Here is a 13,282-nt window from a genome sequence, read left to right as displayed (position 1 = left end):
GAACACGGACTGAATGCAAAACCAGCAATGAAGTGTTGGTTTTCATGCAGGAAAAGTGTGGGCTGGAGGGTTTGCTGGACTGAGCTACAAAGTTGAGTTACTGATTCAGAGATCACTATAAGGATTCTGATAAATATATTTCATTACTTGGAGTCTTTTCGAGGCCATTGAATCACACTCAGATCTGTAAAACATTCTCTCCAGACAATTGGTGTTAATCGAAAAATGTCCTTTTTTATTTGAAGGGGTTATTTCGAGGAATAAAATATTCCTTGAGACAAAAGATTATGAAAACATACTGTTACTTTCACAACTCAAAACTTTCCTGGCTAGGTTTGTTTGTTTATGTAATATATATCCACTATACGTATATAGCGGATATAAAAATTCTGCACATCCCTGTTAAAACAGCTGGTTAGGGGTTCAAGCACGAAGTGCTGAAACCCTATTGTAATTGTCCTGGTTTTTATTATTATTATTCTTCCCTAAAACGCATTGTGCAGCCAAAACCGTAAGGCCTAGAGACGTGATACTTAGCCAAATCGGCCCATAGGTGGCGCTACAGCGACCAAAAGTACAATATCGCTCATAACTCTTAGACCGTTTGTCCTAGACTCAAGTGTCTTACATCACTGTGATCCCTGGCTCAAGGCGGACAAAATGGAAATTCCGATTTTTGGAAAAGAAATTTCTGCTATGAAAAAAAATTTCTGCTATGTCGAATTTTGTCCAAAACCTACTTTTGCAAACTAGTCCATGGTTTTTCGCCCGATCGGAACCAAACCAGGCTAGGACAATTCTCTGGACTCTCTAGATCAATAATTATCGGGGGGAAAAGTTGAACTTTTGCATTTGGCTGGCGTTAACAACCTCCGTGAAGTTGGCACCCCATAAAACGAAATCATTTCCAAAACTATGCCATTCGTTTGTGCTGCGTTTGTGCTGATTTGTGCCGCAAAAACCAACATTTGTGCTGGTTTCGTGTTTGAGATATTGAACATTATTTTTTGGGTTGCGTGACGTCACTCTCCACCCCATGTCCTTCAAATCGCTCCAAACCGGTGTCATTCGTTTGTGCTCGGTTTGTGCTGGTTTGTGCCGTTAAAACAAACACTGTATCTGTTTTCCTTTCGCAGATATAACAAATTTAATTCGGGAGCTGTGACGTCACTCTCCACCCCACCTCATCTAAATCGCTCCAAACCGGTGTCGTTCGTTTGTGCTCGATTTGTGCTTGTTTGTGCCGTTAAAACAAACACTGTATCTGTTTTCCTTTCGCAGATATAACAAATTTAATTCGGGAGCTGTGACGTCACTCTCCACCCCACCTCATCTAAATCGCTCCAAACCGGTGTCGTTCGTTTGTGCTCGATTTGTGCTGGTTTGTGCCGTTGAAAGAAACAGTGCAACTACGATCCCCTCTTAAACATAAAAAAATAAACTTTTTAAGTACAGTTACATAACTGTCCACCCCATATGGTCCAAATCGTTTCAAAACTGTGCCGCTCGTTTGTGCTCGATTTGTGCCGGTTTGTGCCGTTACGATGAACATTGTATCTTTTTCCCCTCCTTAGAAATAACACATTGGATTCGGGACAGTGACGTCACTCTCCACCCCATGCCGTCCAAATCGCCCCAAACCGGTGCTTTTTGTTTGTGCTCGATTTGTGCTGTTTTGTGCCGTAGAAAGAACCATCATAAATTATTCCATTCTTTAGACATCACAAAATCTTTGGAGGAGTAGTAACGTCACGCAAGCAAGCCGCGCTCTCCATCCATCTCGTCTACAAACCTGTCCGGCAGGGCCGTGCACAGGGGGGTGGCCCGGTGGCTAGAGCCACTGCCCTTCTGCCCTCATCAGCTGAGGTGCCCCTCTCGACCCCTCCCTAACCCTCCAGAAGATTCCCATAAAAACGTTCTGTTATCGCTCCGCTAAAGATCCACTGATTCCGCTAATCCGCTCCGTGTTTTCCTGCTCGCTCCGCAGCGTCACTCGTAGACAAGCATGTGCCCGCTCTCCGACGACAGTTTCAGAATAGAATTTCGTCCCATTCACAGGTCGATTACAAATTACAATCCACATTACAGACAGTAATCGATCCACAAAATTAGTATTTTGGTAATATGTTTTTGTATTTCTGTCGCAAAATGTTTTGCTCCTGGTCTTCAAATAGTGCTAACAAGTTACAACTCGTGCAACATCCATGTTCTTGGAAGAAAAGCAAATGTGTTTTGTGCCGTTAGCCACCTTGTAACCTACTATACTAAAGTACTATTAATTTAGATTAGAACACATTTAGATAATATATAGTATATTACCTTTTTATTATGTATAATGTTAATATGGTCTCATTAAAATATTATAAATATGATGTATGTTATAGATAGATACTATATCAACTAAGGCAACTGATTATAATGGGAAATATATTTACAGGAGTTAAAGTGTGAAAAACTGTCTGCTAAATATTCTATACATAATGATTTACCCTCTGGCTTTCTAGAACTTTGATTCAATTTTTGCCATGTTGAATAGGCTTTGTCTTTGCTCTTTCTCACTCTGTTCTTCTAATTTTGTGAAGGCATTGTTTTTTTGTCTACAAAATCTGCAAACAACAGAAAATGTTATTTATTTATTTGTGATTTATTTATTAGTGTTATTTATATTAGATTAGATCAGTAAATAATTTGATTGAACAAGAATTCTAATTTTCACTACTCCCAGTGTATGACTGCAGAACAATGTTTGAAAATTTATGGAGCAACAGATTTTGTGTGAAAATAAATCAGAAAGGTGGTTTGTTTAAAAATCTTATTAATGTATGAGGTGGCAAGGAGGTACACACGGGGTAAAACCAGCATGGTAAGACACACAGTATTGATAAAAATACTTAAGCTAAATTAATATGCTTTTAATAATGTCTAAGTTGATACTTGTTCAAACCAATCACTTTAGTAAAGTTTATAACAATTTTGGAGTTATTTTGATAAATTAAATAATAAATGTTTGTTCAATAAATATAGGCTATCTGTCATAATTTTCATTTTAAAAATACAGAAACAAGATTCTTGAGATCTTTGTATTTAAATTGCTACATAAGTCTAAAACATAAAAAAAATATACATAAAATAGTAGATTAAATTAGCACAGAATCAACTTTGATCAAGTAAATGATCAGCCAAATTTCCAAGTCCATCATCAAAAGCGTTTATGAAAAAAAGTGCTGAGCAGAATTTGTGCCATTGAGTGGTATAAAAGAGAATTAAGTCAAATGCGCATTTTACCCCGGTGTGACTTTATAACTGTTGTAACCTGTATATCATTTCAATTTATACTTTAAGTGTATAATATTAAATTAAATGTCTATACTACTTCCATAGGATGAGGCAGCTCAGAGAGTGAGAACCCACTGAGCATCAGACAGTTAAACTGGCATTGACATTGAATTATTTAATTGGAAGAGTAATTATAACAACATAACTTGATTTTGCACTAAATCCTAATTGTAATCTTATTGCCCATATAAAATAGTTGTTTTTAATTTTCTGTATTAAGATGATACTGCCTCATTCAAACTCCTTACAGTGCCCCCTTTTTTGGTTTAAGCCACTGCCCCTCAAAATGTCTGTGCACGGCCCTGCTGTCCGGTTCGTTTGTGCTTGCACAGGGCCGCAGCTGTCAGCGTTCTTCTTTAGATATGGGAATGTTTTATTTTAGATTTATTTTATTTTGTGCTATTGACATTTGGTCTTTATATAATCACCAATGCACTACGATATGTAATGTATAGGCTACTGTCACTACTCTGGCTGTAAGCTACGTGTGACTGATGCTTAATTTTGTATTAAAATAAATTAAAATAACCAATAAAAAAAGATTATTAAAAAAATTGTGTAGTGTCTTAAGTTTTCTGAATAGGCCTACTTTTGACAGCTTACAGTGCCTGTTTGTGCTGTAAAAAGTTTCGTTTGTGCTGCTTCGGTTTTTTAGACATTAAAATCTATTATAATCTTTTATGCTGCATCGGGTTTTTAAAATATTAATCACTGAATGTTTGGTCGATTCAAAACGAAAGACATTTATTTCTGTAATGTCAAAGCTGAATTTTCTGTATCATTATAGTTTTGGAAATGATTTCGTTTTATGGGGTGCCAACTTCACGGAGGTGCTGTACCTCGGTAATTTAGAAAAGGGGCGTGACAAAATACACTCAAAAGCCTATAAATCCTGAAGGAAAACTCAGAACTTCACAAAAATTGATGAGCATATGTGTCATAACATGGTGAAGAAGCATGCAGAGTTTCATGGAGATCGGACCACAGGTTGCGCTATAACTGGCAAAAAGCTTTAAAATCATATATTTGGTAAATTGCCTGTATTGGCTGTAAATGGTCTTTTCCATCTATTATGTCAGTGGTTACATGCTTGCTAAATAAAACTTGATGTCTTTTGATGCTTTTGTGCTTAAAGGCCTTAACTGCTTGAACCCCGATAAATGCTGCTTGCAGCTTTAATTTTTTTTTTTTTATGTAAAAAATGAAGCAGAGATAATATTATTAGTTCAGGGGTGTGCACACTTATGCAGTTAGGTTATTTCAATGGCATTACATGGGGTTACAATTTTTACTTTTAAAGGTGCAAAAGTTCTGATATTATTTGTCTTTGTTTCATCTTTTTACAGAACCAGCTGTTTTAACAGGGGTGTTTTATATGCACTGTATTTGTTTTTAAATAAAAATTTATTTAATTTTTATTTATTTTATTTTATTATTTTATTGACATTAAGCTTTAACTGTATGGCACATTTCAATGTATTATTATTATTTATTAAATTTTTTTTAACATGCAACATAATTTTATTGATGACCACATTAACATATGACCTTCACAAATCACAGCAACTATTTATTATACCGACAAACTCTCAATCTCTCTCTTTCAGCCATGGAAATCAGTCTCTACATTGGCCAAAAGCTTCATCGGTCACCTCCTGACCCTTGAGCCCGAGCACCGCATGACCGCTGAGGAAGCTCTCAAGCATCCGTGGCTGGTCAGCATGGCGGCCTGTTCCTCTAACAAGAACCTACACCGCTCCATATCCCGAAACCTCCAGCGGCGGGCGTCACGGGCCTCCTCTCGCTGCCCCAGCTCGGGCTCTACTCCTGGGTCACGGACATCGATGAGGTCTGGGTCACGGCCAGGTTCTGGGCCACGGTTACAGCGACAGGTCACTGTGCCTGAAGATCGCTGCTTAGGATAGGGTCAAGTTTTGGACCCAGTGGACAAGATTTCTATGTGAGAGGCCCAAAGTGCTGTCACTCATTTCACATGTGAAAGAGAAGAAAAAAAACAGCCTGTTTAATTCTGAAAATCGTCAATGAAATGACTAACATTATAATTGGACCTCCAGGAACAAAATTAAAGGATTTAAAATGTACATGATCCCTGAAAACTTGTAGATAAACTTTAATGTAGAAATACAGACCTTTTTTCAAGGTATATCATCATGTATGCACCAATACTAATATATTTATGATGCATTTGTGCTGATAGTCTCTTCAGCATTTCTGTGATCTCCTACTCATGATGAACAGCGAAGGAGTTTAAAGTCTCCTCTATAAAAAGAAAAGCACAGATCAGCACCTCTGCTCGCTTCTCCCACATTCATTCCTTCATTAATCAGATGAGGATAAGCTGATTATATAAACTCACTTTTCTATTTTAAAATATACATTTTTCACCCCTGAAGAATCGCGCACCGGACTGAAATGCAACTGGAAAGGGAGTGTAACCTCAAATGGTCTGATCTGCAGATTTTCTATCCTGCTTTTCTTCATATTACTGTTTTTACTCGGCAGAGAGTCCCTGCAGATTGATTGTGTGAAGAAATTAAGACTTTTATTCAGCAATGGATGCATTAAATTGATCAGAAATAATGATGCTGAAAATTCAGCTTTGCATCACAGGAATAAATTACATTTTAAAATATATTCAAATATAATACAGTTATTTTAAATTGTAATAATATTTCACATTATTGCTATTTTTACTGTATTTTTTGAGCAAATAAACGCAGCCATGGGGAGCATTAGAGACTTCTTTCATAAACATTAATAAAATATTACCGACCCGGCTTTTGAGCGGTGCTGATTGAAAAAAGGGCACTTGAAATTTTGATTTAGAAAAGGATATTTTATCATCAAATGCAGTCGCATTCAGATATTTTATATTTGTATGATCTTGAGTGTCCAAACCTATTGTGGTCACTGTGAAGAACAAGGCAAATAATATTGATAATGATGTGGAATCAGACTGTTCAAACTGACATCAATCTGAGAAGGTTATGTTTTCACTTTCTGCTCAAGGACTTTTGCTCTGTTATAAAGGTTCCATGTTTTAAGTGGCGTTTCATTCTGAAAGCACCAATCAGTGGAAATAACGTGGATCAATGTTAAAAAGGTCCATTCAGCAGAGAACTTTTGTTCAGAGAACAAAAACTCCCGCATACCTCAACACTAGCTCTCTTCTGACATGAATAACTGTTTAAAAGTTGTCTAAAGTTAAAGTTGTGCTAAAAACAAGACAAGCATATAGTCTGCAGACATTTTGGCTTGATCTTTGACACAAAGGGAGTTTTTCACTGATGTGATTAAGTCACTACTTTCTGTAAAACTACAGAAGAGTTAGAGTTATGAAGTATCTTTATGGTGAAATATTGTAATGCCCTTGTAGAGAAAAAGGAAAAATAGGCAGTGAGTGCCCTCTGTTGGACAAATATTAAATTGCATGGATTTTTATTTTAGTTTTTACAATACATAAGTAGGAAAATGATGTCTCTTCATTCGAATACATGCATAATTTTGCAATAATTCTGATATGTGATAAAATGCTGTTAGGACCAACATTTTCTTATGCGTATTACATTACCGAGAAACAAACAGATACATTTCCATTTCCTCACCATTAGATGTAATCGTCATTACATTTATTTTCTTCTACCCATTTGTTTTTAATTAATTTTGCATCTGTTTTCTTTTGCTCTGGTGGGAAATATTTAAACATCTTTAATATACGGCTTCATATAAAGCTGTTTTGTGCATTGGGCCGTTCTGCTCTCAGCTCAATATCTGTTAATGACGTGTGTGATGAATTAGCAATAAAATAACCATGAAGAGAAGACCGTGGCTGCTTCTGAATGTAGGAATTCAGTCTGTCAATTAAACCATGAGGAAAAATGAAAAGAACTGCTTGATGGTTTTCTGCCATTTTTACTTCCATCATCATTCTAACCCAGTGTTAGGTGTAATTCATTATAAGTAATTATTTTTTTTATTAAAAGTAAGGGATTACTCTTAATTTTACTGAAATTAATACCAGTTACTTCTGATGTAATTGCATTAAATACTTTATTGACTACAGAACAAATAAAACAATTATAGATTTAATCCAAATTTAACGTCTAATGACAAAATTAATGTTTTAATGTAACCTCCCTTTAAATACTTTTGTCAGTTCAAGAATAATGTGATTGTTATATTTTTAAATAACATCATTTTTATTTATGTAACTTTATATTGTTTATTTGAAAGAATTAAAAGAGATGCTCATGTGTATCCTTGTATTGTTCAACCGCTCGAGGTTGATGGGATTTGTTAATTAGTACAGTAATCTAATTACACTGTTGAAGATGTCAGTAATTAATTACTTTTTTAGAAGTACAAAGCTAAAGAAAGCATTTTCATTAATGAAATAAAATAAAATGTTTTTAAAAACTTTCACTTTAGCTAGTTTCCAAGGCAATATTTCTTATTTTCATTTTAACTTGATGTAATAACATACAACTAAATCTGAAATCAAAATTAATAAAAACTATAGTCATTTTTTTTTAAATATCAATAATGATAATAACAAAAATGTCAAAAATACACATCAGAATTAATAAAAATGAAACTACAATACAATATAAAAACATTGAAAATATCAATTAAAACTATAATAGTATCTCAATGCCACTAAAACAACACTGGCTCCTAAGACCTTATGGGATAGAAATGGGATAGAGAATTTGAAGTATCTCATTTGAGTATTTTTCACCATTTTTTTAATGTATTTATTTATTTTCTGTTAGAACTCAATGTTGGGTCAGCTGGGTCATGACCCTCCAGTTGAGAACCGCTGGCTTATAACAGATTAAAGGTCAAAGGTCGATGAATGAACTAAATGAATTGCTTATGTTGCTGAATTATATATCTACGAATAACTGTAAAGGTCAAGCAAAATGTAAAAATGTAAAACTCCACCATATGGCGGCTACCACACTATAAACTACTTTAATGGTGCTTTTTTGCCATTTCTGGACAGTTCTTGTGCCCGTTCACTTCATTGTATGGAAGAACAGTGAGTAAATAATGACAGAATGTTTATTTCTGGCCAACTGTATCCTTAAACTGTAATAAACTGTGAATTAAAATGAACATGACATTGATGCAACCCACCAAATCCAATTATTTGTAATGTGTGGACGTCTGCAGGATGAATCTCATGAGGAAGTGGAGACAATGCGCATGTCTATTATTGACCACTAGAGGGCGTGAGGAGATCAAGGTCTTACAATCACGTGACTGACCGCTGTTATTCTGCATCACAAGAAGGAGAGTGACCTACTGGGGTTCATGTTTAAATAAGGCAAGCCAGAACAGATTCAGTGAAAATTAATGCTAAACTAAGGGTTATTAGGTTATTTATGCATACAAGCTTTTGATAGCACATGGATTCAGTCAAAGAATCTTGGTAAGTATACTTTGCATATGAACCTGTAGCCTATTGTGGATTTCAGTAGGCTATGAGTAGGCTACAGGAAAGAAGAAGAGAATTTAAAAAAGAAGAAGAAAAACAAGGAAGAGAGACTGTTGGACAAAGATGGACTCAGAGAAGACGGCTTGTTTGGGAGGGAGAAAAAGCCTTTTCCCCCAGCGAATGTGTTATATAACACAGGAACAACCTCTGTATAAATGAGAGTCAGACAAACATGGGCTCTGGAGCAACACTGCTGTACTGTCAACTTCACATATAATGTTGGTTGGTAAAAGCAGTTGCAGTTACATGTTTTTATGTAAATCACTTAAAATTAAATATTCAAAGCACATGAATCAGCGTTTCACACCCATCACATCTGTAATGCTCTGTTTCCTCTGTTACAATCTCTGTTACCCTAAATTATACGTTTGTCTCTGTAAAGCTGCTTTGAAACAATCTACATTGTTAAAAGCGCTATATAAATGAGGATGACTTGACTAATGCCACATTCTTCAAAATGATGTCAGCAGAAAAGTTGTTTCAGAGGAAGAGCAGGTTATTATTATTAAAGATTACAAAGAAAAACTTTTTGTGTGGAATAACATGCACAATGAATCGTTCCCCAATAAGATCAGGGACAGAAAATGTCAAAAAAAGAAAAGAAAAAAAGTATGATTTTGAATTAATTTAAACAAAGAAAATAAGTATTTATGATTCTTCACTATTTTTAATACAAAAGGGAAGGCAGTCTTAGCTTACAGGAAACCCTTTAAATCAACACTGACCCAACCATTCATAAAAATAAAAAATAAAAGATTTTTACTGTGAGTTTTGGAACCCATGTCAATATTACTCACATTTAACTCTAGTGTCAGACAATTACAAATGTGTGGAATTGAAGTGAAGAGTGGTAAATCACAGATCATTTCCTGTCAGAGGTGCTTTGTGGATGTAAAAAGTCATAAAAGGCCTTCACTACATGTTGAGACAAGTATGTGAAGGGCTGGTATTATTAAACTCTGAGTCACACTGTATCAACCCAGCAAGAGTTTTCCTTCCCAGAAAATATTATGAGAATCTATTGTGTATTTATATATAAATCATTATATATATATATGATTACCTTTTTATATGATCACTTTTTTTTGTATTGTTCAACCGCTCGAGGTTGATGGGATTTTTTAATTAGTACAGTTATCTAATTACACTGTTGAAGATGTAATTAGTAGTAATGAATTACTTTTTAAGAAGTACAACTAAAGCTAAAGAAAGCATTTTCATTATTTGAAAAAAAACTTATTTCACTTTAGCTAGTTTCCAAGGCAATATTTCTTATTTTCATTTAGTTTAACTTGATGTAATAACATACAACTAAATCTGAAATCAAAATTAATTAAAAACTATATAGACATATTTTTTTTTAAATATCAATAATGATAATAACAAAAATGTAAGAAATACACATCAGAATTAATAAAAATGTAACTACAATATAATATAAAAACATTGAAAATATCAATTAAAACTATAATAGTATCTCAATGACACTAAAACAACACTGGCTCCTAAGACCTTATGGGATAGAATTTTGAGTATCTCATTTGAGTATTTTTCACCATTTTAGGCTATCTATGTATGTGTGTGTGTATATATATATATATATATATATATATATATATATATACACACATTTTTGGTAGATGCGATTAATCAATTTGACATAGGACATAGGTCATTAATCACATCTAACATAGAAGTTTGTGTGTGTATGTATTTATATGTATATATATATATATATATATATATATACATATATACATATATATATATACATATACATATGTATACATATATATATATATATATATATATATATATATATATATATATATATATATATATGTATATATAGGCCTATATATAATTATATATATTTACACATTTTTGTTAGATGCGATTAATCGCATCTAACATAATTTGTAAATATATGTGTGTGCTGTGTATATATATATATATATGTGTGTGTGTGAATGTATGTACTGTATATATATACACATATTCACACACTTTTATTTTAGATGCGATTAATTACGATTTGATAGCACAGCTATATAGCCTATTTTTTATTATTATTTTTTTTATACATATTATATATTATAATATATAATACAGTATAATCTATCTGATAAGTGTGTCTCTTTCCAACCAATGAAGATGCAAAAATGATTATTCACTAATTAAATAAAATATAAAATTAGAATAAGAATAAATTGTTAATACAAAAACAATCCAAAAAAAAAACACTTAATAGAAGTGATAAATACTTATCAAACGTCCACCTAAATGCCTGTGTGTGTTTTAAGTTTCCCTGTACGAAGCGAGCACTCTTCCTGCCTCTCTCGGAGCTCGACCAACCCCGCTGCTCTCCACAGGTGATCGCTGTCTCTCTCCAACCAATGAAGACGCGAAACTTCTTAACCCTTTAGTGGAACAACCAGATCTTTCCAGGACTGTGGACTCAGGACTGAGCTGGACTTCATCGTAAAACAAACGTTTGGTCGGTACTTTTGCCAGCAGTCTCGTGTTGAGTTTAATTTAAAGTGAAAGCGCAGTGGATCTGTGCGCGCTGCGGCCGTCGGTGATCTCAGCGCGCGGATTATTATATCATCATTTGGTTTATGAAGACGGATTTTCTGCCGCAACAATGATCCAGATCTCATTCCAAAAAAGATGATTGTAGAGTTAGACATGCGTTTGCTGTATGTCCTCTTTTCTCCCCACAACTCCCCAATCCCCCTCGTATGGCTTTGGAAATCTGGTCTTGACATGTTTAAGATGAATTATCACTATCCACCCTAGTGGAAAAACTGGTGAGTGACTCTTTTCAGTGTTATTATAGACAACTTTTTTTATGAATAGATTGAAGGATTAGGAGATTTTAGCTTCTCGTCAGATTATGTTGTTCCTGGTTTGGTCAAGAGCTCTTTAGATGTTAATAAACTGGCATCTATAGTGGCCTGTTATTGTGTATTTTCTGCCCGATAAAATATTCAATCAGTATAATAAACCAAACGCACCACCTTCTGTTTGACCTCATTACAATGATTGCATTGCTGTTAAAGATGGACCTCTTTAAATAAGGGTTGTTCTTGTGTTGGTGCCAGATTTTTTTTTCTTTCTTTCTTTTTTTTCCCTGTTGGGAGCTCTGGAGTTGAACACAAATGGAAATTATACTTTTTTCATTGTTCATATGTGTAAAATCTAAAGTCACAATGTGTTTTATACATATATATTTCCACTAAAAACAGCTTAAAACAGCCTAAAACTGTTGGTCTCCCTGCCTGATGTGTTTTAAAGGGCTAAACCAGCTGAGAACCAGTTTGGCCAGGCTGAGAGACCAGTTGAAATTAGTAAACCATTTTAAGATGTTTTCATTTTCAGCTGGAATATATGTGCTTATGTGTGTTTTTTCAGCGTTCATTGATGATTTGTTTGAATTAAATTCTTCCGAAGATTTGCACAAAAAGTGTTGTAGAGTTGCACTCTTTAGTTTGGCATTGTTTGAAGATATTTGTATGATTATTCACAATATATCACTGTTTATTAGACTACGCTGAAATATATTGTCTGGATTGTAGTTTAGGCCTCGACTACCAAACTGACGAAGCATCCTGTATCTATAGTTAGAAACTTCATTATAAATAATATACTATATTTATATAAGGCAGAGCTTCTTTATTGCTCAGTGTGCTGTTAATTGCATTTTTGCTTTTTTATATATATAAATAAATAAAAAATAGACATGCAAAGCTATTTAAATGACCTTAGAATGCATTTTAACTAGAAATGTAGAGGAAGTGATATTTGAAGCATACAAATGCATCATTTATTTAAATCCATCTCAAAGCAGTATCAATAAACAGCAGATTGCTATTATGGCATCTTATTCATTAATGTGACAACATGCCCCACTAAAAGGGCCATATGTTTTAAAAATGTATGTTACAATGTGACCTGAGATTCTGGTTGTACCCTAAATGATCTCTAAATCTGTCTATTTCATGAGTCTCTCATTGTGATTTAAAAACTCCGAAGTTTTACAACCCAGACTCTTAAACTTGGTTGGCCTTTGAGGGTGATTTTTATGGTAGGTTTTATGGTCTTATTATAGTTTAAATGACAGGGTGGGATTGCTTGAAGCGGCATACGCATATTGTTTTTGGTTTCTTTGCTTGTTATCTTTCTCAAACCCAGTGAAAAGGACAGTTTGGCCTTTCAGGCGACCTGCTTTTTAAACTGCGTCTCAGTTTCATGTCCTCTTACTGCTCAGAAGCAGTTTATAATGCCATATCAACAAGCAAATGTTTTGTGCAGTGTGCAAATATGATCTATGTGTTACATTTATTATTATTATTTACTAAGCACAATAATGCCCCAATTGATCTGTTTTTTTGTTTGTTTGTTTTTTAATCTGCTGACAGATGA

General features: G+C 34.2%; 2 protein-coding genes across 3 annotated transcripts in view; both read left to right on the top strand.

The window, feature by feature from the left end:
• The window catches only part of LOC311095735 (serine/threonine-protein kinase H1), a 15,665-nt gene extending 8,646 nt beyond the window's left edge, over window positions 1–7,019 (top strand). For both annotated transcript variants that reach the window (XM_084134429.1, XM_084134428.1), the window contains exon 4: window positions 4,944–7,019. In XM_084134429.1, the coding sequence (XP_083990555.1) occupies window positions 4,944–5,261 (318 nt within the window). In that variant the 3' untranslated portion in view covers window positions 5,262–7,019. The remainder of the gene's footprint in view (window positions 1–4,943) is intronic.
• A 4,255-nt stretch (window positions 7,020–11,274) lies between these two features.
• epc1a (enhancer of polycomb homolog 1 a) overlaps window positions 11,275–13,282 on the top strand; it is a 39,148-nt gene continuing 37,140 nt past the window's right edge. The window contains exon 1 of the mRNA XM_084134479.1: window positions 11,275–11,667. The gene's annotated coding sequence lies outside the window, so the exon portion shown is untranslated. The remainder of the gene's footprint in view (window positions 11,668–13,282) is intronic.

Source organism: Abramis brama (genome assembly GCF_963993115.1).
Source record: "Abramis brama genome assembly, chromosome: 14".
Classification (NCBI taxonomy): Eukaryota; Metazoa; Chordata; class Actinopteri; order Cypriniformes; family Leuciscidae; genus Abramis; species Abramis brama.
Note: the sequence above shows the minus strand (reverse complement) of the source record. Positions and strands in the feature narration are given on the sequence as shown.